The sequence below is a fragment of the Vidua macroura genome, chromosome 10, assembly GCF_024509145.1.
Source record: "Vidua macroura isolate BioBank_ID:100142 chromosome 10, ASM2450914v1, whole genome shotgun sequence".
Taxonomy (NCBI): Eukaryota; Metazoa; Chordata; class Aves; order Passeriformes; family Viduidae; genus Vidua; species Vidua macroura.
In genome coordinates, this window is record NC_071580.1 from 9,779,976 (window position 1) to 9,805,610 (window position 25,635).

Genomic DNA, 25,635 nt, shown 5'->3' on the forward strand with positions numbered 1-25,635 from the left:
GCTCTGATACACTAGTGAGAAAGAGTCTCTCAAAATTTTTGGAGGCAATAAAACCAGAAATATACAAAAGTTAAACAGATTCTCCATTTTATTTTGAATAAAAATTTAGATCCTAGATGGATACAGCATCTGTAAAACACAAAACCAGACAGAATCACGTTAGAAATCTTGTATTCAAACATGAGTTTTGCAGTTACAATCTAGACCATGAATCTCTTCAACTGCTATTAAAGCAATCCCCAGTTTATACAGAAGAGGTGTGAGAATGACTTGAAGGAGCACTTCACTGGTGGCACGGACACCATGGCAGCCAGCCCTCCTTGCGCACCAACAAGAAGAGTTCCCATGACTCTGGATTTCAGGAATCCAGAATTGTCTGTGCTGCTCCTACTGTGCTTTTTCTAAGGCACAGGAGAAAGACAGAAAGAAAGGACTGCAACCCTCTTGTATTCCTTTTGACAACATTACTACGAAAATACTACATCACAACTCTGGGTGAGAGACCTAAAGGGACAGTCCCACTGAAGCCCTGTGGCAAAAACACCAACAGTGGGAACAGGTGGGAGTGGCCATGACAGGACAGCACTGCTCTCAGTTAAAACATTTGGGAGGTAAGAGAAAAATCAAACAGGTAGAGGAGTAGAAGGGTGCAAAAATATACAGAACAGATTGGTGGAAAAGAAATCAAGGCAGCTTTAGAAAGAAGCTGAGTCCTGGAACTTGAAGAGCCTTTCTAAACAACCTGAGCAAGCACACAAACCCCTGATAACAAGACAAACCCCCTCAGCACAGGAAGCCAGCAAAAAGCCTCTCTAGGCTCCAAAAAAAAGTCACTGAGCCATGCTGAACACCCAACAGCAACAGAACAAAACCAGAGTTCAAATGTTCCCTCGTACTGTAAGGAATTAAAAGGCACCCAAAAACTTCCAATAAGTATCTTGCTGCTAAACCAAATCCACTTACCACCCGGATTCTGTGTCCAATGGCCTTGGCAGGAAGGTTGGAGCGGAACTTGGCACGGACCATGCCACTGTTCCCATGGGCGCGGGTCACCTTCCCCCAGATCACGCGTGTCCTGTTGGGTTTGCCTCCAGGGGTTACCGTGTTGCTGGGGAAAAGGAGCCCAAGAACAGCTCAGCAGGGCAGTCACAGCTCTGTTGTCACCAGCAGTGACAATGTGGTCTCTCTAAAGCACCTCAATAATTTAGCTCCATAGCCATCTTTAACTAGAGCAACGTCCACTTTTATTTACATGTGACATTTTCCTGGCCTGGGATTTTCACTGTACCTTTCAAAGGTGTAACTACAGCTTGTAATTTATCAGAAGTTCCACCGGACAACTATTAACAGCTTACAAAGCTCAAAAATTTGGAAAACACTTTTGCTAATATGACGAAACTGAAAAATCAACAATATGAAATTGCCAACATCTCATTTCTCCAGATACACTGAAGGCAGGAGAAGAATAGGCCATTGGGATAGATAGCAGAAATGGCTTTAAATGAAGAGCCACGTGCCATGTTGGAAATGATGGTGGTCAACTTACCAGTTTGGTCAATTTTATTCAAGGTAATTCTGAACAACAGCACTCAAGAAAAAAAAAAGGAAGTGGAAGTAATAAGCAGCTGTTCCCAAGGTGTCTACCAATGGCAGCAGAGCAGAAGTGACAGACAGTGCTCAAACATGGGCACATGAAAGTCAGAATACAAATTCATCCAGGCTTCACAAAATCACTTTACTGTTTAAGTAACTCAACAGTTCAAAGTATTTAACACAAATTCACCCACTTCAATTTTCTCCATCGACCCACCTTCAGTTTTTGTCAATCTTAGGCAAAACTTGTTTCTCATCCCACTTGCTCTCCAACACATCATGTAATATCATGATCTCCTAGCATTTACAAAACCGATACAGGCATTGGCTAATTCAGCACAAGAATAAAACATTACTTACTTTTTAGCTTTGTACACGTAGGCACACCTCTTGCCCAGGTAGAAGTCTGTCTCCTGACGGGCATAAACACCTTCAATTTTCAGAAGGGCCGTGTGCTCCCGCTGGTTTCGGAGGCCACGTTTGTAGCCAGCAAAAATGGCCTTGCACCACAGCCTAAAGACATGGAAAACACCTGCAAATTATAACTCACTCCAAAGTAACAAAAATAAAAACAAATCACAGGCTCATTCAGCAGGAACTAATTCCACACCAGTAGAAATCAGCAGAGGAAATAGCTGACTTTTACAAATCACTGCAAATACATATGTTCAATGAACAGAGGAAAGCTGAGTATGTGGAACATGAAGTATTTATGAGAATATTACATTTTTTGCTTGTCATAAACTCTGGGCACTACAATACTGGCTTCATACTAAGTTTCAAATGCTCCAGCATTAGCAGATATTGTTTCTAAATGCCTACTAACACTGATGAGTAAACATTGCTTTTTTTCTACACACCACAGGAAGTCTCCTGCGTTGCAGTAACTGTTACAGAAGACATGAGCTGCCCCTGATTTGTAGCCTCAAAGGAATTAACAGCCAGAGCAACAGCCTGACATCCACTGGACACAGACATTACAAAAACTCCTCAGCAATTCTTCAGGACAAAGTCCTGCCTGCACTGCCCATGTAAAGTCATTACAGGACTTGTCCCACACACCATCCGGCCCAAGGGCATCCAGCACCTGCTCTGGGATACAGCAGGATCCAACTGAGATATCCAGTTCTACCTGCCACACGTGTAACAGGACATCAACTCCACACATAAATATTAGGACATAAAGCTGGGATTCACACAACCATCGAATGCTTTGGGTTGGAAGGGACATTTAAGACCATCCAGTTTTGACTCCCCTGCCATGGGCAGGGACACCTCACACTAGATCAGGCTCCTCAAGAGCCCCATCCAGCTCGGCCTTGCCCCCAGGGATGGGGCAGCCACAGCTTCTCCAGGCAACTCCAAAGTATTCACATTTAATCCCTTCACTTACAAACTCAATCCCTACATACTTTAAGAAAATTCGGTAGCGCAATAGAAAATTTACCCATGGGAAAAACACGCTGCTCCCTTTTCTCAAGGAAAGTCTATGTCAAAGCTCCACTGTACACTGGAGATTAACAAACACTGTGCTAACAAACCCATAAATTTCACACTGATATTTACTGACAGGCCAGGGAGAGTGTGGCACACCCTAACAGCTCAAGAGACTTCAGAATAGGGACACACAACTGTGGGCGTTCAACAGGGCCCAGCAGGACACTGGGCAGAAGAACACTGCTCGTTGCCTACTGCTTCAACAAACATTCTCAGGAACGTTTCAACAGCGTTACAGCACCGAGCCGAGAGCCACCTCGGGCACTCACTCACCTCCCGGTCATGGTGTCCTCCCGCAGACCCGGTCCCGGCAGGCCTGGAAACGACACACAGCCATGAGCCTCGGGCCGGCATCTCCACCCGGCCCGGCGAGCGGGACCCCGAACACCCAGGGGCTGCCCGGGAGCCACCCAGAGCTCCGGAAGCCTCCGCTCCCCACCACAGCAGCCGCCTCAGCGCCGCTCCAGCCGAGGGCCCCAACCCGGGACCGGAACCATCCGCCGCGCATCGGCGCCATCCCGCCTTGTCCCCGCCCCAAACCGCGCCATCTGCCGCGCCCCGGGAGCCCCGCGCCCGCCGCCGGCCCCAGAGCGGGGGCAGCACCCCCCGGCCCCGCTCCCGGCCCGCGGCCCCGCTCCGCCTCACCCCCAGCGCCCCAAGATGGCGGCAAAAGAGACCCGCGCCGCTCTGCCTGCCGGGAAATGAGCCGCCAGGACCCGAGCGGGCGGCCCGAGCGCTGCCGGAGTGAGCAGCACTGGGTTGAGGAAGGTACCGCCCGTCCCCTGTCCCGTGTCTCGTGTTCTGTGCCCGCGTTTCCCGGCGGCGATCCCCGCAAAAGCGATCCCGGGAGGGGCGGCCCCAGCCCCGCTGCGCAGGCACCGGCCGCCAGCCCCGCGAGGCCCCCGAGCGTGGTGGTTGCCATGGAGACGAGCGGCGCATCCCGGTGAGGGCGGGACCGGGACCGGGACCGGGGGAAATGAGGGCAGATCCCGGTGAGAGGTTGAGGGGAGCCGGGGCTGGTCTGGGCAGGGCGAATGAAACCGGGCCGCGGCGGTGGAACGAGCCGAGGAGCCCGAAGAGAGGCAGCGCGGGAGGAGAGAGCAGCCCTTGGTGTTCGGGGCGGGCTCCCGGCCCTGCCCGTCGTGCCATGTTCTCACCCTGAGTCAATGAATCATCTCGACATTTAGTTTACTTCTGATATCGCCTTGGAGGCAGAAAACATATTTCGACACTGAAATTCCTGTAACCAAGTCTCACATTCCTTTATTTTCCTAAATAAGATCTGGAAGCATGTACTTACCCATTTGCTCACGTCAGGGTTATTCACTCCCCATTTCTGTCACTTCCCTCACACTGCAAGAAATTGAGGTGCATTTTCAGAGCACTTGAAGTGATTTGGGAGAAGGAAGGTGAATGGAAGGCAAACCTTGAGCAATCTTGATGGTCCCTTTCCCTTTCCCTTTCCCTTTCCCTTTCCCTTTCCCTTTCCCTTTCCCTTTCCCTTTCCCCTTCCTTCTATTCCCATTCCTTTCTTTCTCTTCCCCTTCCTCTCTCCATTTCCCCTCCTTTCCTTGCCCTTCCCCCCCCCCCCTTTTTTTTTTTCCCCAAAGTGAGCACCTTGCTGTCCTAATATTTCTAGCAGGAGGCAGAGCTGTATAAGGTAAGGCCACATCTATTTTGCTTCCCAAGAAACTTTTCTTTGGTGAAAATGAAGTTACTTGTGATTTCTGGCTCTGCTGCTGCTCCTGTGGATATTCAGAACCTCTCTTTGCCAGTCATTTGCCAAACAGATCTAAAGGAGATGTGACATTCTCAGCTATGCATTTTATCACTGGAATTCACTGGAGTCTCTTCTCTTGACTACAAGGAATGCTGCACAAAATGCTGCTCTTGAATCCATTTTTCCTTTATCAGGCAGCAGGGTGGGAGAAATGTACATCCAGGACTCTCACACAGCAGAGGGAGTTGCAATCCCCAAAGGAACAGGAGGCCAGACCTTTTATACAGTTGCTTTAAAAATTATTACTTGATATGTTTTTCTTTCCCTTTATATCAGCAGGGAAAGAATGTCATCCAAAACTCATGGGGGAAGTTGAATCCTTCACATACTTTTTAAAAAAAAAATATTATCAATAGAGTTTAATGAGGGAGCTCAGCAAACACAGCAATGCAGGGTGATGCCAGTGGATGGTCTGAGGGGCACTGTGTTGACACTAAAATCCAGAGCAAGCAGCTCACATATGTAGTGTTTGCTAATGCCCCAGGCAGTGGTTTCCTTCTCAAGTCCAACTTAACATAAGCCCAGACTGTACTGGCTTGGCACATGGATCTGCTGAGCAAAGATATGGAGGTAAGAGAAGATACACAGGAGGAGCAAAGCAGCAAAGGGGTTTTAGAGAAACATTCCAGCTGCCAGCTTTCTCGAAACATAATATCCTGAGTTAATTCTCTCCTGGTCAGAAGATGTTGACAGAAAAGAGGAAAAGCTGTTGCATCCTCCTTTGTTTCCAAATAAGTCCCTTTTTCCTATGAGAGCTGCACGTGTTATTTCTTCTTCCAAAAATGCTGCTGTAATCATCTGTCACAGCTATCTCCCAACACATCTTTTTTCATCCTATTTTTAGCATACTAGTCATATTTTATCACCCCACATGTAATAGATTATTCTTAGGTTGTTTAGACTCAAAATATGGTTCATGGATTTCTGAAAAAGATAAAAATGAGTAGAACATTGAAAAATATTTTATTAGTGCCTGTTGACTGGAAACACCGCCTGACTTTCTTGATGTAAAAATACTGCATCTCCACTTCTGTAACTGATTCCAAGGTTGACAAGAAAAGTGATGGATTTAATGTGTTATACAAATCATTTGCCTTTTTTTTTTTTGTTAATGCTTTTATCAGATTCCTGTCTCAAGCTGTTAATTTTTTTTTTATAATTAAGATAAAAGAGAGAAAAAAATCTCAGAAGCAAAGGGATGAAATCACTTCCTTCTTCGTCCTAGGTGACCATCAAAAGCCCTGCTCAGAGGAATTAGATATAAGTGGTTACAAACAATACAAGTATAGTGAACATACTGATAATATTCAGAATCACTACTTTGCTGTTATCTTTTCCTGCCCTGATTTAAACAAGCTTCTTGAAATAAATCAGGGTGCCTCTACCATTACCTTGGCTGAAAGGCTATTCTGTGTTTTCATCCATTCAGGAGTTAGAAACCTTATCATAATTGCCTGGCTTAGGGGAATTTACTCTCCTTTGACCCAGAGCAGTATTATACTTTAACTTAAATACCTCTGTCTCTCCCTGGTATCTGCCCTTGCTATGGATTTACTGGGAGCAATCCCTGTGCACACTTTCTAATCTCATCCCCAGGGAGAGCCGTGTCCTCTTCCAGCACATTTCAACATGCGTTGCGTTAAACAACTTCCTGCAACAGACAGGGACATCCGGAAATAATGTGTGGAATCTGAGTTCCTTTTGTTTGTTTTACCTACTCTGTGCCAACAGACATCAAATAAACCTGCACTGAAAAGTGGCTCTTTTCTGCCAAGTGAAATTAACTTCATGGTCCAACTCTAAATTACATATTTTCTTCAGCAAAAAACAACAAAAAAGAAGGAGGGCAAATTATAACAGCTTCAGAGAGGTTATAGCAAGTATGAATATTTTTAAACATTTGCTTATGAAATATCACTGATTTCCAGTGATGCAGAGCACAGCTGCATCCAAACCTCTTTAATTTTCATAGAATATGGCCATGTCTTATGCTAAGAAGGACTGCCTGATGTGTTTCCTTGGCATACTTACAGGTTGGGCTGTAATATTTTGCAGGCTTAGGATATGTTTATGCAAGGGTTTTACAGATGGCACAAATCCAGTTGTAGGTAGAGCAGCCAAATTAAGATCAGGATCTCAACCACCTCAGACTGCAGTTGTGCTATATGTTGTACAAGAAATACCTGGTTTGTATGTACAGGCTTTGGAGGGATTGTCCAATGGCATATCAAAACATTACAATTCTCAGAGAATTTTCCCATTGTTGTGCAGGTGTTTTCTTAGGTATTTCCAGATTAATATTTAAATTTTCACTTTTCCTTAGATATGCTTTCACAATATTCCATCTGTAGGAAAGGCAAAGGGGTGTTTAAGTGTATGTCAGAGCAGTTTCATGTTTGAATTGCAAGTTAAAATAAAATAATACAGAAAGTTAAAGATTGTTTACTCAGTCCAGATATTGGTTCTTGTTTAACTTTCAGCATCTTAAGATGGTAACAGTTCCTGCTGAGAGGGGACTGGAATCATAAAAGTGTGAAGGCTACACAGTAATATTGAGGAATGATTAGAGTATGAAGGTTCACCCTCTGAGACTTTATAGGATGTGGATTTTTTTTTTTCTTTTAAAAAGGTACCTTTCTTCTGTCATTCCCCAAATACCACGATGAACCACTGCTCCCCCCTGAACTGAATAATGAGGCACCTCACCCAGTTTGTGCCCTCCGTACCCATTCCCTTCTCAACCTGTCTACCCAGATCTGCTGTAGGAGGGACCAGGACCTTTTTGTTTTGTGAAAGCTAAACATTCCCACTGTCCCTGAATGCAGCCATTAGCAGAGCACAGCTCCTCTTATAAACAGTGTATGGAAGGTTATAAACAAAGCCAGGGAAGTATATGTAAGGCTGCAAATGAGGCTTTTTCATGTCTACCTTTCATTTAAACTACTGTTACTAACATTACTAACACCACAGCATTTTTCTGATTGGTATCTTTTATCTTTGTTCCTCCTAGCAAGAACACAGAGACTAAACAAATGGAAAAAATCACTCATCTGGAAGCTCTGATGTTTAGTGCTGTGCTGGAGAACTGTGTGGATCAACTTGCAATTCTTGGATATATCATGCCAGTTCCACATGAGGACAAGACAGACATCAACCGTGTATGTGCCACTGCTTAAAAAGATGTATATCATATAATTTTTTTTCTTTGTCTTGGTTTTATATCTTTAACCAGCATTTTAAACAAATTAACTCAAATATATTTTCTGTTATTCTGTGACCCTTGGGTGAAGAAACACAATAAAAGTGACCTAATTTTAATATTTATATTGCAGCATCACTGAGAAGCCTTGGTTATGAATCTGTGCAAAGGACTCTACTGATCCAAGATGAGGTTCCTAAGATTATGATTTTAAAATCTCAGTGGTTAGACAATAAGGAAGGAATTGGGGAAAAGGAAGCAAAACATATGCTGCATTAAACAACTTCCTGCAACAGACAGGGACATATGTAGGTTCTTCTGTAGATACAGAGCTATTTTAAAAGTAGAAATGTATAGGTTATTTCAAAGTACTCAAAACCAGGTTAATTCTATTCCTCTCTAAGTCCATGCCAAAGATCCTTTTGTTCCCATGATGTATTAAGAAAGATGCACTTCAAAATATATTAGTAACTACCCTTTCTCAGTGATCATTAATTATTAGTTGATTTTTAATAGACATCATAGCTCAGATGGTTGGGCAGAGATATGGAGAACAGAGAATTCCAAATGCTCAGGCAGGGGTTTGTTGCTGTGGAGGAAGGTGGTGTGACATTTCTGGTAGCTGTTAGACATAGGAATCAGGATGGGACCGTCCTGAGGGGTAAATGGCTCTAAGTACTGAGGTCTATAAGTGACACAGCAGGCTCTTTCCAGTTCTAGCATGTTTGAAACCTTTTTAAGATGAACTCAAGAAAAAAGTTCACAACCAGGATGGAAATATAAACTGGGATCTGAGTTTTGACATCTAATGATGTTCACTCTGTCTAATGTACCGCTTTAGAATGCCAGAGGAAGTTAAATCATATTTTTCTACGTGCTTCCTTTCCATATTCTCTTTTCAAAAAGCCGCAGCAGCAGCTGGAGTTACAGTGAGTTTCAGGGCGGGAGCGATGCTGAGACTGTGCCATAGAGGGCACTGCTCCCCTGAAAGACTCCTGGGAGCCGGCCTCAACTGCTCCCAGAGGGTGCTTCTCCCTCTCCTATGTGCCAGCAGCAAAACGCGGAGAAAGAGCATATCTCTGGGACAGCAGGAGTTGTCCTCTTCAGACACACAGACTCAGGTTGATAGATCTACTGAAGGTACACGTAAATTACAGAGAAAACACCTTCTTTTTTCTCCTCAATCACAGATGCTCATTTTCACCAAGTCACTTCTTAGAACACAACTTTCTCACAGGTTATAAACCCTACTTGTGTTCTTAAAGATTTCAAAACAATTTGAGCAGGAAACAATTTAGAAACAAGAAAATTGCTTAGGGAAGCTACTTGCTAACTTTGGTGCTCTGTAATTTGCTGCTCTTCCCTGTTTCTCAGTTTACATTTGGCTGTTTTCATTGTATTTGTACAAGATCTGTATTTGCAAAGCACCTTGGAGTCTCTCAGGCACAAATCAATGGCATCTTCAAAGACTGACATCTAAATTTCAGTTGATGACATTTTTGAGAGAATTAATCACAGTGTTGGCCAGCACCTCACTGATTTTCCAGATTGGATGTTCTTGCACATTGCTTCACACAGTGCATGCCCCAGAGGGAGGCAGCCTTTCTATTTGCTGAATTTTGGGCAACAGACAAGCACTTAGGAGACTACACAGAGGTAACACATGCAGTTTACAAACCTCTTGCTTTTACATCCTTATTTGTTGATTATTAGTGTGTAAGTCCCTACTGTTTACAGACAACCCAGTTATTGCCTGTCTTGAACTTTCTCAGACATTAAAAAATGTCTATCAGAACATTCATAAAATCTACATAATATTAAAGCAGTTTGTTTGCCAAAATTAGTTCTTTTTGAAGTACAGTTGTCACCAACCAGCTATTTAAGCCTTTTTTTTACTAATTAACAATGCAATTTTCATTGGATGTATCCTTTGTTTGTGATTCATTTAATGTAAATTTAACAGTGCAAAAATTAAGTGTGTAGTCACTTGGCCTCCTTCTCTAGTCTCTGATGAGTCAGGCACTGCCAGAGGTTGATCCATCCCAACCCAGAGTTGTCCAAAACACTCAGCATGAAGCAGTCCCTTGCAGTGCCCTCACAGACTGCAGCAGCACCTCAGACCTCTGACAGAGCCTTGCTTGACTTCTAACAAGCCTTGCATGACTTGCCTGACAAGTAACTTTTTGGAAGTACTCCTGGCATCCACAGCTGCTGCCCTGACCACTTGTTTTCTCTGCTCTGTTGGCACAAATGTGTGTGTGGTTGTGGAAGGATCTGGACTGAGAACTGGTGCTGCTAAAAATATCTTTTTTTTTTTTCCTTTTTGCTGGAAAATGTTTCATCACAGTGAGTTCTCTGTCTGCTTCCCCAAGCAGCCAGGGTGGGGAGCAGGCAGCTGTGGACAGGGATGGGGGTGGCAGAGACTATGTTAGCTTCAGTCAGCAGAGCTGTTATGAAGTGTTCAGCCACAGAAATGCAGGTAGGCAGGCAAGAAAATATTCTCTTTTAATGTTCCAGTGTATACACCTGCATTTCATCCATAACACATAAAGCAGAGAATTTTGTAGAACCAAGAGCTTAGCTGATTTTATAGTGTGCTTTTGCATTTTTGAGGGCTTTTCCTTTTTTAATGAAATTGTACTCAATCACAAGATACATTTCCATGAAGGAGAAAGCTGCCAATATTTTGAATTTATCCTTTGAATTCATGTTGTATTTCCTCTACTGTTACTCTCAAATAAACTGCTAAGCAGATAGCAGACAGAAAGTCTATTGCAATTATTTCCACACAGCTCTAGTTATAACAATAATATTGTAGGGAAAGGTGGTGTGACAGGCAGTGGGAAATGTCTAGGATGGAGAGAAGAAGGAGGAAAAACAGACTAACAGTCTTCCAGTTTGTAAAAACTGCTGCAAAAAAGGAGGGAACAACTTGTTCTCTGTGCCTAGAGACCAGGACAACAAGCCAGGGGTTCAAATACTGTTGAGGAGAAAAAACTTTCTTATGGTAAAGAAAGTTGTGAGGTGCTGGCATTGACAGGAGGGTGTGTAGTCTCCACTGTTGGAGGCCATTAAGAACATGTCAGATTAAGAACAGTCTGAACCATCAACTCTTGGAGTGGATGAATTCACCTTTTTAGGCCTTTTCTAGTCCTGCCATTTTAGGACCTCGGAGCCCATAAACTTCAATGAGCTACACTTTGTGCTCAAAACTAACCAACATAAATGTTTCTGATCTTCCACTCTTTGCAAAATGTAACATGCACTGTCAGCTGCTCTCAGTATACTTTCATTCTAGTTTCTTACTAATTTTCCTTCCTATTACATAATATTGCAGAGGGTTTAGTTCTGCTGTGCAATGTGCAAGCAGGTCTCTCTTATTCCCTTTTCCCTCTTCCCTTATTCTCTTATTTCCCTTATCCCCTTTCATTTCCATCCAGCAAATGAAAGAAATTATCCAGGAGGAGCTGGGTATTAACTTCTCAGAACTTATGTCAGCAAAGCAAGAAAGTGGGGAAACAGTTACCTCCACAGCCCTGAAAAACACCGAACACGAGCAGCAGCAGGGGAAAACTGAAAATCAAAAAAGCACCCACCATTCTTCCAAAACCCCCAAGAAATGCACCACCCGGGCTCTAGAGAAGCTCAAAAAAATCTATGCTGACAGGTGAGTGAAGCACCTGTGAGGGATGCTCAGAGCTGTAAAGTTCTCAGTCTATCTCTTGAAAGCAAAAATACAAATTCCTCACTCTCCCACTGCCACAGTACATCAGTCTCTGTCTGGAAGGAGTTCCTCTAGGGATAGCAGTGGTATCCTTCATAGACCATTTAGTTCCAGCCTTTGCTTGCCTCTGCATGTTACCTAATGACCAGCAGTTTATTTTGAATGGAGCTGTAAAACATCACCCCGTTGATAATGGTTGCCTGGGTAGAAATCATGCCAGGCACTAATCAGTGCTCATGTTCTGGTACCTGGAGTCAGGTTCCTTTAGCTGATCCCACATGCAAAGGAGATCTGAGCCTTGTTTCTGAACTCAGTCATTCTGCAGGGCACATAGAGCTTCTGTGGCAGTTATAGCCATTATAGAAAAGGTAATGTATAAAAAGACTAAAGATTTTCTTTCTTTTTTAAAACAAACTTTATTCCTGCACCTAAACCAGTGCCCTGATTTGCAGAAATAGCAACAGCCTTTGGTTTGAAAGAGATTATGGAGCTGAATGCTCAGTATGCATTTTTCTGCATCCTGGCTTCTGTCATTTAATATCATTTCAACAATGGGTTTGAAGAAGATTCTAATTCTAAATAAGGAACATGCAGCTAAAATGTAAATGCCACATGCATCATGACATTCAATGAACTGGACAAGCTGATGTATTGTATGGCCAGGTCTCATTTTCCAAGATCCACCTGTCATCACTACTGCACCTGTAAAGCACCTGTAAATTATTGTTGTGTTCCTTTTCTTCCTGGCAGGCAGTATGCAAGTGATGTAATTACGGTCACTATTAAAAAGATGGAGGAATTGGGAACATTTAGTAGCCTAACAGATGCTAATGAGAGAGAGAAGGCAAAAAAGGACAAGTTTTATGACATCCTCATCAGGTCAGTGTTGTGTTCAGTTCTTCCCTGTTTAAATGCTGAAAGCCATTCTCACTCAGTACATGCTGAAGAGGAAATAAAACCCAATAAAACCAAAATACAGAAGGGATACTTTTTAAAACTTGAATTATTCTATTTGCTTTGCAAACTGCAAGTTTTCCCCTTTGGAAAGAAACAGTGGATGGGTCTGATACTGATCTGAGCTAGGAATTGCCAATGAGCTAGGAATTTGACCACAGTGGACACCAGTGACTGAATTAGTGCAAATGCCTCATTTCAATTAAAACATAATGTGATGTAGGAGCTTCTTGATCTTCAATTTCTGTCCCCAGTGAAAGCCAGAGCAGCAGAGAACCTGTTCAAATCAGGGCCAGCAACATATGGCCTTTAGGTTGTCTGATGCCCAGGAGAATCTGCTCTGACCAATATGTTAATAGGCTCCCTTTTCCCAGCAGCAGTGAGGGGTTAGCACAGATGGTGACAGAGGTGTCTTATTTAAGGCTAATCCATCAGCCACTGTGCTGTGAATCTCTTCTGTCCCAGATCTTCCAGGGTACACATTTGTTATAATCTCAGCTCAAACTGGTGATTTCTTAGCTCAAACTTTTGAGCTCTAGAGGTTTGGGGTTTTTTTAGCATGCAAACCTCTGGTTCAATCCCAAAACTGTCAGAGAGAATTGCAGTCATCAGACAAATATTTGACCACTTTAAAGCTACCTCAGTGTAGCAGCTCAGGCCCATCATTGAGGGTGCACAGCAAAGCTGCTCTCAGTCATGATTTGTCAGGAAACCAACCTACTGGAACTGCTCTTGTGGTGACTCAGGGATCTGCCTCCAGGGCAAATCCCCAGCTTCAGTGCAATGTGCGACTTCAGGCATGAAACCCAACTCTTCCACTTCCACTTCCACTGCCTAAAACCAAGGGATTTATTGTTTATCCATGGAAGGGACAGAAAGCAAGAATGAGATTAGCAATTGGCTGTGGAGTAACTGTCCAGTACTGAAAGGCTTAAAAGAGCAGACAAATTATAATCAGAAAGCACATAATCCTTTTTATCCCCTTCTGTCAATCATATTTAGCCATATTCTACTATACATTGTTTTCATGGAATGGACTTGATCTGTCTTTCAAGATAATAAATACTTGCCTCGTTTTGTGTAAATACACTGTTCTGAAAGCCATCTGCAGTGAGATGATGGGAGACTCCTTATCAGGAGCTTTTGTTCATTAGTCACCCAGATAAGGACTCTGAAAATGAAATGCATGTGTGATTGTAAGGTTGAAATAGGATACAAAGTTTCAGGGACCAACTGTAGAATTTAGTGGTTTTAAAACTAATCATAAGCATAAAATCTTAGAGAAGCACTCTGAGTGAAATAAGATAATAATACCTAGAATATTTACTGCATCTGTTTTCTTTTAGACAGATGAACACTTCTCTAGCTTTTGGTCTTCACTCAGATCCCTTCGTGGATCTCAGAACCTGGGGCAGTGTTCTTTGGAAGATTTTAGGTCTGATATGAAAGAAATAACATTCTCATACACATAATAACACAATTTGGCACTCCCTGCTGCTCAGGCTTGCTTCTGCATAGAATCACGGGCATTTTTGTTGAAACTGCCTCAATGACAGGCATCTTCTGTCTCTGCTATAGTAATTGAATCATCCTCAAATCCATTCCAGGCCTTCAACAAGAGCATCCCCTGTTTTTTTTTTTTTTGGTTTTTTTTTTTGGCTTATCCTCCCTTTTGTTCCCATCTGCCTTGCTCAGTCTGTGCACCTCTTTTCTCAGGATTTACTGACCAAGTCAGTAGTTTCAGTGAGAAGTCTCTGTTTATCTTACCACAATGTGTCAGGAGACAGGAAGTTCCTCTTCTAGGTAAACAGCTCTTGTCTTTTTTGATATATTCAAGTGATTGTATTTTCCCACCTCAGGGAGGAAAAAGGAAAGAAGGAGATAAAGGCACTCCAGAAACAGCTGCAAGACGTCAAGAAACAAACTGGTCAAGACCTTCAGGTGAGAGCACTTAGCACTGGGCATCTTGCCAGGGGGAAGCCTGTTAGGAAGCTGGCCTCTGCTGCCCAGCACTCAGAGAGGCCATGGCCATACACAATGAGCCACCACTTAGGAGTACAGAAGCAGAATAATTACAATAAAGATTTGTATTTGGAATAAGCCCACTAATGACTTCAAGAGCACTGTCTGATGGTTTTCAAATGGGAGCTCAAAATGCTCATAATCATGAGAGACCATGGTCAAATTAGAATATCCCAAAAACTCTGCTGGGAGTGACAAAGCACAGATACCTGCAATCAGTAAGAAAGAGGTTATCTGCAGATAACAGTATCTAAGGTTCTGTCATACTCAGTCATGACGGTCATTTGGCACAGAAGGAAGTGTGTCAAAGGGAGTGAGAAAGACAGACACCTATCATAGGGGCAGGCCATTTTTCTACCTACATTTTCATCTGGGCAAAGTGTCATTCTATTAATCTATTTTTCTAGGCTTCCAGACATCAGAAAATCCTAAACATGCCTACACAAGGGCAGATCAATGTTATTGCACATATGCTGTCAACTTAATCTTTCTGGAAAGCTTCAGCCCTTCTGTCTGCATCATGCAAAGGGTGTGTGCATGCTCAGTAAATATGGGGCATTCTGGAAATATAAGGCTTGCTACACAAGTGCAGATCAATTGAATGGCTTATCACTGGTCACTTTGATGCTCACCAGACAGCTCAGACTGGATGCTCATTCAACATGGAAATGTAGCATGGCCCTGCTGAGGCAGGAGATGTGTGATAGCAAACAAGCAGAAGGGAAGCTGGGGCAGAGCTGCAAGGGCCTGGGGGAAGGAACAAGAATCTGACACTCAGTTCAGTAGTGAGCAAGAGAACAGCAAGGGCATCTGAGGAAAGAATTGGTGTCACTGAGTTTTGTCTTTGGACAAAAGTGTGGAGAGTAAGCAAGCCAGGATATAATTTACTAAAGAGAGGAATTTTAAGCCCCAGACATGCTGGTGAAGTTTGGTTTGTAGAACACAAAGGTTTTGTGTTGGCAGCCTGAATGCATACACAGGGGAAAGTTTAATTGTAAATATAGGGGGGACCTATTTTCTTCTCACACTGCCCCTTCTCAGTCAGACTCTGATGGCTCCTGGGAAGTTCCTGCTCTCCCATGCCCCAGGCTGGTGAATGTTATGAGGTAGTTCTTCATCTGTATAGTGCTCTTCAAACCTCACCATGTCTGTGCACACAATATATGTGCCCAGTCCTGGTTTAATGCCTTCCCAGGGGCTGTAATCATCCTGTCTTGCACCAGCAGCAATGTCCAGGCACTCCACAGTCAGGGGGCCACTTCTCTGTGTCCTGCCCTGCACCTCTCCTAACTCCTGCAGTCATAAAAATGTGTGTAGCTCCTGTGCTGAGAGGGGGCTCTCCTTTTTGTCCTTTCAGTGCTAATTCAGTTCTTGGGTTTTGCCTCATCAAGTGAGATTTGCACTCATCTGGGATTTTTTTTAATATTTCAAGCTTAAAAGTCCTTTTCTGAGCTTCCTTATAGATTCAGCTTTGATAAATCAAAGACAAGACTACTTTAAAGTGCTGCTTTCCTCCTGTGCCAAAAATAATGGTGTCTCACTGTGTCTCCCAAGGGAGAATAATTTCTATTTGCTTCATATGGGATTTTCCCATAGGCAGTTTTACAGACACTTGCATGATTTGTCACCTTGCCAACTAATTAAAAATAAAAATACAGCTATGCTGACTTTGGAGTACTTTGAACAACAATAATAATGCACAGACCTGTAGACAAAAGCCTACATGGCTGAGAAAACAAAAGCAAGCAAATCTAATCCTGGAACCAGAAAAACATGGCCTTTGTCTCATCCGTGGTGCTGTGAATTTGTATTTTGAGCCTTTCTACCTCTTAATAAGATGCTAATTAATAGTGTATTAGCCTGCTCAGCTCATTTTTCTTTCTAATGGAACGCAAATCTAATGCTAAGTGTTCTCCTTTATTTTGTTTTCTTTTGGAAAGCACTGATGTCTCTAAAGGAGCTGAAATGGTGCATCTGGTTTTGCTCTTACCTCTCTGTGCAGGAGCAGCACTGGTAGCTCAGGTTTGGCTGCAGGGGGTCTGTTTGCTGCTGCAGTGTTAATTTCCTAGCTTCTATAAAAATACTCACTTTCTCTGGTTTCCTGGACAAGTAACAGCAGCCTCTGCAGGTTTTGAAACATATTAATATCATATAGGATTATGCAGCTTAAGATAAAAAATTAGGAATGTAAAATTCAGCATTCCTGCATTGTTCTTCACCCGAAGACTTTTTACGTCCTGTAGGTTTTGTGGTGTACTCACGTCATGCATGTGTGCAGGCAGTGGTGTCACTTTATAACAAGCAGTAATGTTACAGCTACCAAACAGACAGCCAAGCCACTGCACCACAGTACCAGTGAAAACAGATCTGTAACTTTAGTTCTTTGTCAGTTCTCATAACACACCCAGATCCACTGTATCATGACATCACTCAGTCATGCTTTTAGTAGTAAGATTAAAACCCATCATGTTTCTTCCCTTTTCCTCTCCCAGGAGGACAAATGCATCAATAGAGTGTTCTGTGGAATGTTTTAAACATATATACACACCCACTGGTGCATGTTTCTACTGGAGATATGCACAGGATGGTTACAGCAGAAGGCATAAGTTTGACAGAGCCCCAGGGAGCACTGCAGGACCTGGAGCTGGTGCACTAGATCCAAAGCTGGCTCCAGAGGGGCAGGATTTTCCACAGGAGTGCTGCTGCCAACAGGCCTGCTCCCTCTGCCAGCAAACTGCCCCTTCTGGGGCTCTCCCACAGCTGCTGGCATTGGTGCTGAGCTGGCCAAGGGCTGCAGAAGCATTCTGTCCACACCAGGTGACAGCCAGCTCTGCTGTCCCTTGGGCACAGACATTCCCTGAGCTGTTCTGGAGCTGGGACAGTGATGCAGGCAAAGCCCTATTGAAGTGCCTGCAAGGCTGCCTGTTGTGGTTTCAGGGGAGTGAGCCCAGGCTGCAGCAGGTGTGGGGATCCAAGCACATCTCCAGGCCCTGCAAACTGAGATGCCACAGCTGCCAGGAAGAGCCTTGAGCTCTGAGCACTCGGTGTGTGAGCAAGGCAGAGCAGGGCCCTCTGTCAGCACAGAGCACAGCACTCCTTCCCCTGCCAAATGGGCAGCATTGGACTGCTGGAGAATTCCTCAGACTGTTTACTCCTGTGGGCTATTTTTGTAACCAGCTCTATTTTATGACTGTAAACACTAATTACTGAAGAAGAGTTGGGAGATCTTGGTGGCTTACAAGAGAGATAAATAAAAGTAAATGAAAACACAGGACTGTGGATAAGGTCTCCAGCTAAGTGCAGCTGCTTTTGTAGCCGAATAGCATCTGTGGGGAAGACTCCAGTGGCACCAGGTGACAACAGACAGGCCCCTGAGGTGATGTCTGTGAGCTGAGAGATCAGAGAAAATCAGCTTGTTTACCTGCTTGTGAAGCAGACTGGCTCCTGACAGCTATTTTCTGGGTTTTGATCTTGGTCTCTGCCAGTTTTCTGATAGTTTTGGACACGAGGGATGATTTGGTTTGGCAGATTCAATGCTGAAGTAATCCCAAATAAGCAGCCCAGAGATTTACTGCATCAGCTATGAAAGCATTCCGTGTCCTGGCGTGGACCTCTGCTATGATAAACCAGAATGAATAAATATTAATTCATTTTCCCAGTTATTGTCCCTGACGTTTGGGGAACAGCACATTCTACAGCTGGTACCCACAGCTTGTAGGCATTTACTGCTGCATTTACTACCCTCAGCTAAATCCCAAATGTGCCCCAACTCTGCAGGTCCTGCAGCAGGAGCTGCCCTCATGCCTGCAGCTGCCAGTCCTTGGCCAGGCAGATGCTGCTGTAAACCACCAGTGGGTTTTCCATTTCACTTCCTGTCTGCTTTGGATTGTGTAACCAAACCCCCAGACTCCCCACCTCTAACCAGGATGTTTTACAACACTGCAGACCAAATCCAAACCACAGACTTGCCATTCACCAGAGAAAACAACAGGGCAGATGGGCCCCCATCCTGGCTGAGGCCTGGGGCACAAGGATCAAAAGCATTTTTTATTTAATGAAATGTGAAATGAAAAAGAAAATAACCTGGTGAGAAGTTCATGCTCTGCCCCAACTCTCTGAGTACATTGTAACCTAGGCTGAACCCTTATTTTCTGGCCAGTTTGCAGATCTTGAGCAGATAGCAGTAACACACTGACATCAGCAGTGTTTGACTTCCTTGAGCCTCAGTGCCACAAAAAGTTGTGGGTTTGCTGTTTTATAATTAGCATCTCCTCAGTCTCTCTGCTGGTTCTTCAGTTTAGATACGATTCCACTATGACCCAGGAAGACAATCTCAAAATAGAGTGGGACACTCACATCCCCTGTCTATTGACCAGGAACACTACTCCTCCCAATGGCCAACAAAATTCCATGCCAAGGAAAACAAAGGCCATGACCAGAAACCTTAATAAGGCACAAACAGCTCATGTCTGTAGCTGTCTGCAGTCATATGATGATATGGCCATAAAAATAGTATCTGGTGTTTGAAACATTCAAAAACATGTGAACACCTTTGAACCTACAAAACAGCATCAGCCAAGGCCCCAATTATCCTGAGCCTCATAAATGTACTCTACTCTTCCTATGTATGACAAGGGGTGCAGAAGGAAGGACTTTCCTTTTAACTGTTCCAAACTCTTCTTATAAGGAGACCTTTTCCAAATGAGTCATGCTGCAAGGGATTTCAAACACAGCACTATTGAGCTGGCTTCTTCACATGGCACTTTTCCATGTTTACACAGCTAAGGAATGTGAGGTGCTTCAGAGACAAGATATGTGGGCTTCAAAAAATGTCAGCACTTTGGTATTTCATCTTCATCTTCAGCTGTGGAGGTTTGGCTGATGAATATCAAACCCACCACAGCATGGCAAGGAAGCAAAGAGAAACGCTGTAATGGAGCAGTTGGGTGCATTCACATTGATCTTGCATAATTACACAGGAAGCTTTGATGACCTTTCTAACTCGATAAAAAAAGTCTCCATTTTGCAGGCATTTGTCCCAAGTTCCAACCAGAGTAATGAACCTTTATCTGTTATTCAAATAAATTAATTAAAAAGAGTAAACAAAATAGCAATCCCAAATCAAGCAAATGCACTTTGCTTCCTGAGCATGCTCCAAAAGCTGGACAAACCACTCAGGATTCTGGCCTATGGAAGAACTCTAGGGAACAGAAAACAGAGCTTTGTGCCCCAGGAAAGCTCAGCTCCATTGCAGAGCAAGGCATGGGGAGAGGCTGGGACCTTATAGCCAGCTTTTCCTTGACACTGCTTCCTTGCCCTGGGTGTATGTTTTCATAATGAAGTGGGCATCATCTACCTGGTAAGATTTCAAGAAAGAACTGTTTGGAAATATGAGCAAGTCAGCATTAGATTTGCACTTGTTCCTAAGGCTGTGTTTATACAGTTGCTGCATAACTAGGAAAAAAAAAATAAATCCAAGGAATAGAGTATACTTTAGGATAACAAACTTTGGCTTTTGTGGGGCTGAGACATTATCCTTCTTTTACAGATGCTCACTCACTGAGAAAGTCTAATGCAAAGTGTTAGTAAAAGTAAAGCCTAACTTAAGGTGGTTAAATTTTTTTTTTGCTTTTTTTCATATTTATCCTAAGCACGACTGAGTCCATTTCTTGACCACAGAGCAGGCCTGCCTTCTTGTCCCACTCTGTTCCTCAGTCCACCCTCTCCAGAGGCAATGACTCCTTGCTGATGGTTTTATTGCTGTCTGTATGGATTACACTTAGAAATGCTCCTTGAAATGGAGCAACATTCAGGGAAAGTGAAGCCTATAGCTTTGTCTCTTCTGGCTTTATCAGGGAATGGAAAGATTAAGAAAAGGTGAGCTGACCTCAGTCTCCAGGCTTGCTTTTGTGCTGCTTTTGTCTCCACTAGAACCGAGATAAGGTTATTGATTGCCTCAAAGATAAGCTTCAAGAGATGACGGCCAAAGTGAACATAGAGAGCTTCTACATGAAGAAAAACACAGATCTCCAGGTCCAACTAACCCAGAAAAAGTGCAGCAGTGCAGAGAATGCCCTGGAGAAAGAAATCCAGGTAAACTCTTCTCCATGGCCCATACTGGAAGGCATCTGCATCTAGTAAGGGAACCTCCCTCATTCCCCAGATGCCCTCTCTGCTCTCCATTATAGTCACCAGCACAGCTGTTTGAACTGGATCAGGAAACTCATTGGGGTTAGACACCTTTATATCTTCTATTGTTTCTCTGTATGATGCTGCAAATAGCAACAACAAGGATGGCATGGCTTTAGGAGACATGGAATGCTTAAAGCAATGCCATGGTCAGAAAACCAGACCCAAAAGTATATCCAAAGGGGTGCTTACAAAGGTATTAGCAACCTGACCTCCCAGAAGTGCCCCCAGCAGATTATACAGATAGAGCTGCTTGTGTGGCCATAAGGTGAACTGGACTAGAAAACTGTTCTGGTTTTGCAAGCATCTTTTTTTGACTGATCAAGGTCTGATCTAATTGTCCCTTTTTCATGGATGGCCCAGGAGCAAGGACTGCCTCGGCTGATTTTATCACTGGAAAAAATGTCTGTGGACTACACAGAGTTCCAGCACTTTTACTCAGCTTTCAGCAGCAGTGTATACACACATACACACTAACATTTCTCACACATGTTCTGTCTGCTCTGACCACAGAATTTGAAGAGCAAAATTGATGAGGAGATTCAACTCCACACAGAGACTGAAAATTTCCTCACGCAACAATATCAGGTATGTGTAACTGTCAGCTAATGCTTAAAATAGCAACCTATAAACACCTTGTCATCGATTAGTGCCCAAAGGAAAACAGCTATTGCTCCATCCAATGTACCAGGTTCATGACTGTTGCAGTTTGAATGATTACTTGTCCTCAAATCTTAATTAAACCAGCTCTCCAAGGCTTGGGATTTGCTACATACAGATATATTTCCTTAAAATTAGGGTTCATGTAATTAATTACATTGTTTACTCAGGTGTTAGGGATTTTTCCTCTCTCAGACAGTTGTATTTGGCTAATTGGAATTTTATTTAGACCCTACTTGGCAGTCCCTGGGGCTCCCAGCACCCCAGTGAAGATCCCAAAGTAAGGGCTCAAAGTAAGGGCTGCGCAGAGGGGAAGGACACTGAGGAGGGAATGACACAAACTGCCAGTCCAGTTGGTCAAAAGGCCAGTCCAGCCTTATCGAAGGAAGAATTGGGGTTGGATCATTGCTAACCCACAACTATTGTACACATTTTCAGCAGCATGAATGTCCTTGTGGTGTTGATTCAGAGGTTCAGAGCATTCTTATCATTAACAGTGAATAACTTTACAGTGAATAATGCTGCAAAGCCTCTCATAAATGGTATGATGGGAAGAAAACCTGCACTGCTGCAGGGTACCTGAGGTCACTGCCAGTACAGAATTTAATAGGAGATAATAGGTTTTTAAAAACGTAATTTGAGTGCAAACCAGTGCTGTATCTTGTGAGCAGTTGAACAGTGTGGTCTGCACTCCAGAGCTTTGGTCTGATCAATGCTCCCAGCGAGGGGACTGCCCGAGTACATGCTGAGCCTGGCTGACCTCCAGCAGCCAGCCCAGCAGCAGCCCCTCAGTGCTCAGACAGCAGCTGCTGGCTTTGCAGGGGCCCGCAGACAGGAGGATGACCATGCCCTCCATCCCCCTTGTGTGTCCAGCTGTGATGCTGTAATGAGATTGATGCTTTTCCTCAGATTATTTTTCCATGGAAGTAATCACGGTGGTTGCTATGGAGAAGTTATTGGTGAATAGGAGGAAGTCATCTGGGTGACTGTTTCAGAAACACCTGCCCTATTCATGAGCACAAAACCAAGTTCACAACCTGAAATAGTGTGAAGTGCTGTCCCCTGGGACCTTATTCCTGGTGTGCTGAGCTTAATCCAGAAAGTGGGTAGGGAGTCAGGCAGAGGATTAAAGCTCTCCCACTGACAAATTGTGCTTTTAAACCCCCCCTCCTTCTGTATAGACACAAAGAATGGCTTCTGGCTGTCATCTGCTTCATCAGAACTGACTGCACAAAATTACTGCCCTTCAGTAATTTATGAGTAGTCTTAGGGGTTTGATGCTTTCAAGATGAGAAGGAAACACTGACCATGCACGATTTACATGACTCTCAGCACCATCCTGAAAGCAGGCCATGTAATAGTAGCAAACCTCTCACCTGTGCACTCTTTGCACCATGCTGAGCACCACTCTCTCCCCATGCAGGAGGTGAAAGAGAAGCTGGAATACTGGATAGAGAAGTATAAAAAAGACACTGCTGCAAAAGACGAAGAACTGGATGATCTAAGAGCATTAAAGGCAGAGAACTTGGAAACAATGCAGAGATTTGCAAAGGAGGTAAGACATCAGCATCTCAATGTTCAGCCATGCAAAATTGCATTGGGCTTTTTCCTACACTCATTTGGATAAGGAACCAGGACCACAGAAAAAAATCAGTAATTTTGAGGCACAGGCTGTGATTACAGCACTTGGCTTGGGAAGACAACGGCTGAGATGTCATCTTCTGTTCGCCACCTGTGACATCACGGAGAGATGATGATGTTTCCCCTACAGCTATTTTCAAATACCATCAAGTAATGAGAGAGCTACTGACAGCCTTTGTGAGGGGCAGAGGTACTGTCCCATCCCATCAGTATGCCTCACCTTACTTTGCTGCCTGAGTCTGAACAAAGCTGCTCCTTCTAGGAAGATCAGAATAAGACAGGCTGAGGCTGGAAGCTCATCCCTTCCTGCAGACACATTCCCAGATGCACAGAGCTCTGTTATCAGGGAAATTATTCTGGGGAGAACCATTCCTGCCCCATTGGGTTCTTGGTTAACTGCTGAGCTCTGATCACAGCAGAACAGCAGCATAGATCAGAGAAAAGCATCTAGAAAAATGTGTGCTTTAAAACCAGAAGGAATTTACTTGTAAACATTCCTTACCATCCGTGGGTTGGAAATGATGGGATGGAACTGGATGTTTCCCTGCTTGTGGGCTCATTTTTCACTCTGTCATCTCAGTATCCCAAATGTGTTTGTACATCATCTGCTGCTTGGCCTGGGGGACCAAGTGTCCTCCCCACAACCAGCTGCTGCCTGGGAAGCCATCAGCCAGCCATTTTACAGCACAGGATCAGGGGGTTAATTACATCCAGACTGTGAGAGGTTTCACTTTGGCAGCAGCTCCAAGTGCCTGAGGACTGACGGTGGTAATGAGCAACATTTGCCATCTGGATTTAGGAAAGATAAATAATGGAGGTGGGGAGGAAAGCCCCCACACACATTGTCCCTGGGCTTCCCTGGTACAGAGGGACACCACAACCCATGGGCCTGAGCAGTCCTGGCAGGGCTGTGGGAAGTGTGTAGCAAGGATGAGACCCGTAGGCAGCAGAGGGAAAGAATCGTTGCACCAGGGTCCAGGTGAGCCCTGCCCTGGCAAATGGCTGGGCACAGTGAGCCCTGAAGTCTGGCTTTGCAGCTTAGGGGATGTGTTTGTCATGGCTTTTGCCATCCCTGTGCTTTCTTGCAGTGCCTGACATTCCAGGCAACCATCATCATTGACCGGACAGACAAGGAGGCCAAGAGAAAACAAATAGAGCAGGAAGCCCTGGAGCTGAAGAGTGCTGTGAAGGTAAAGGCAGTGCTGCTCCAACAGTAGCAGGGAGTTAATAATCTGTGCCACAGGCTTTGTCCAGGCAGAAAACTGCCCAAGAAATCTGGCTGGTGTGTGGTGGCACAAGCAAAGGACAAAGCCTGTTCCTTTTGCTGGGGCACACTCAGAGCCAGCAGCTGGCTGCAGGTTTGAGATGGGAAATGAAAGGAGAGCAGCCAGTCTCCTGCAAAATATCACTGCACATGTGATACAGGGAGGGTCACGGGGCAGTGCCCCTGCTTATCCCTTGCCACCAGCAACAGGTGCCCTCAGCCCAGCTATGGATGCCTTTGGCACCATCAGCACAGGCCCAAAGGCTGCTGCATGGGCTGGGGGGTTCCCTTCTGTGGCTGGGGAGCACGGGAAAGACTCTCCAGGCATTGAGCTGTACCAGGTACCCCAGCAAGTGATTTCCCCTCAAGCATCTCTCTCTCTCACTTCCAGGTGCAGGCCTGGTGGAAAGGTACAATGGTCCGCAGATTCCTCGGCCCCTACCAGGAGCTTGAGAAGTATTTGAAGGAACAATTAGGAGAGAAGGAAACAGCCAAGGAAAAATCTGGAGCAAAGAGATAAGTAAAGAAAGTGGCCACAGATGTGCTCCAGCACTGCTGCTGGGCAGGGCACTGTGGTATGTTTGACAAGACAAAATAAACCATGTAACCGAGCTTGGGCAATTCTGAAAAAGGCAGTTCCTGCAGACACAGTTATGGTGAAGCTGCACTAAAGATCTTAAAGCTGCACTTATACAGCCTTTTTTTCCCAGCAGAAAGGGGATTTGCATCAAAGCAGTGAGAAACACTATATCCCCTGTGAAGTGCTTTATGGAAACAAAACAGTGGGAGGTAATCCTGTTACCAGCCCAGTAGCTCACCAGCATGGGATGCTCTGCACCCAGAACCTCCTGTGCCCCCAGAGCACTGGCCGTGGCTCTGGGTCAGGCAGACAGGCCAAGGCAGCCCCAGCTGGGCTCCCTCTGTGCTCTCTGTGCCTCCAGCACTGGCATCAGGTCAGCAGGGAGAACGCGTGCAAGTTTGCAGTGTAAACACAAGTGCAGTCAGAGCATGCAGGTTTCCATTCCCACAGTCCTGCACAGTGTCAGTGCACAGACAGAATAGCTCCATATACCTTTGACCAAGGGGAGGAACAAAGGGAAAAGGCAGCCAGC

General features: G+C 44.4%; 2 protein-coding genes across 4 annotated transcripts; one reads left to right on the forward strand and one right to left on the reverse strand.

Annotated features, from left to right (window-relative positions):
- Nucleotides 1-70: 70 nt before the first annotated feature.
- On the reverse strand, nt 71-3,820 carry RPL35A (ribosomal protein L35a). Its single transcript, XM_053986121.1, has 5 exons — nt 3,736-3,820; nt 3,364-3,406; nt 1,954-2,106; nt 964-1,108; nt 71-129 (listed from the first exon to the last, which is right to left on the reverse strand). Exons 2-5 carry the CDS (start codon nt 3,372-3,374, stop codon nt 106-108), a joined length of 333 nt encoding a protein of 110 aa, XP_053842096.1. The 5' UTR covers nt 3,375-3,406; nt 3,736-3,820; the 3' UTR covers nt 71-105.
- Nucleotides 3,792-25,135, forward strand: IQCG (IQ motif containing G). 3 transcript variants are annotated; one of them, XM_053986113.1, is made up of 10 exons: nt 3,792-4,033; nt 7,881-8,028; nt 11,510-11,736; nt 12,544-12,672; nt 14,607-14,688; nt 20,701-20,862; nt 21,472-21,546; nt 23,042-23,173; nt 24,348-24,449; nt 24,915-25,135. In XM_053986113.1, the coding sequence occupies exons 1-10, from the start codon at nt 3,792-3,794 to the stop codon at nt 25,041-25,043; spliced, it is 1,428 nt and encodes a 475-aa protein (XP_053842088.1). In that variant the 3' UTR covers nt 25,044-25,135. The 3 variants fall into 3 exon arrangements, with proteins under 3 accessions (XP_053842088.1, XP_053842089.1, XP_053842090.1); XM_053986114.1 differs by having other exon boundaries at nt 4,025-4,082; XM_053986115.1 differs by lacking the exon at nt 3,792-4,033 and adding an exon at nt 4,149-4,332.
- The last annotated feature ends 500 nt before the right edge of the window (nt 25,136-25,635 follow it).

Bases quoted from the DNA above. Each gene is read 5' to 3' on its own strand.
- RPL35A (XM_053986121.1), bottom strand. The intron at 1,109-1,953 runs GTAAGTAATGTT...CCTTTTCCCCAG, and splicing joins TACGTGTACAAAGCTAAAAA to CAACACGGTAACCCCTGGAG. The intron at 130-963 runs GTAAGTGGATTT...TGTGTTTTACAG, and splicing joins TTGGACACAGAATCCGGGTG to ATGCTGTATCCATCTAGGAT.
- IQCG (XM_053986113.1), top strand. From the start codon at position 3,792: ATGAGCCGCCAGGACCCGAGCGGGCGGCCCGAGCGCTGCCGGAGTGAG. The intron at 12,673-14,606 runs GTCAGTGTTGTG...TTCCCACCTCAG, and splicing joins TTTTATGACATCCTCATCAG to GGAGGAAAAAGGAAAGAAGG. The intron at 24,450-24,914 runs GTAAAGGCAGTG...TCTCACTTCCAG, and splicing joins AGCTGAAGAGTGCTGTGAAG to GTGCAGGCCTGGTGGAAAGG.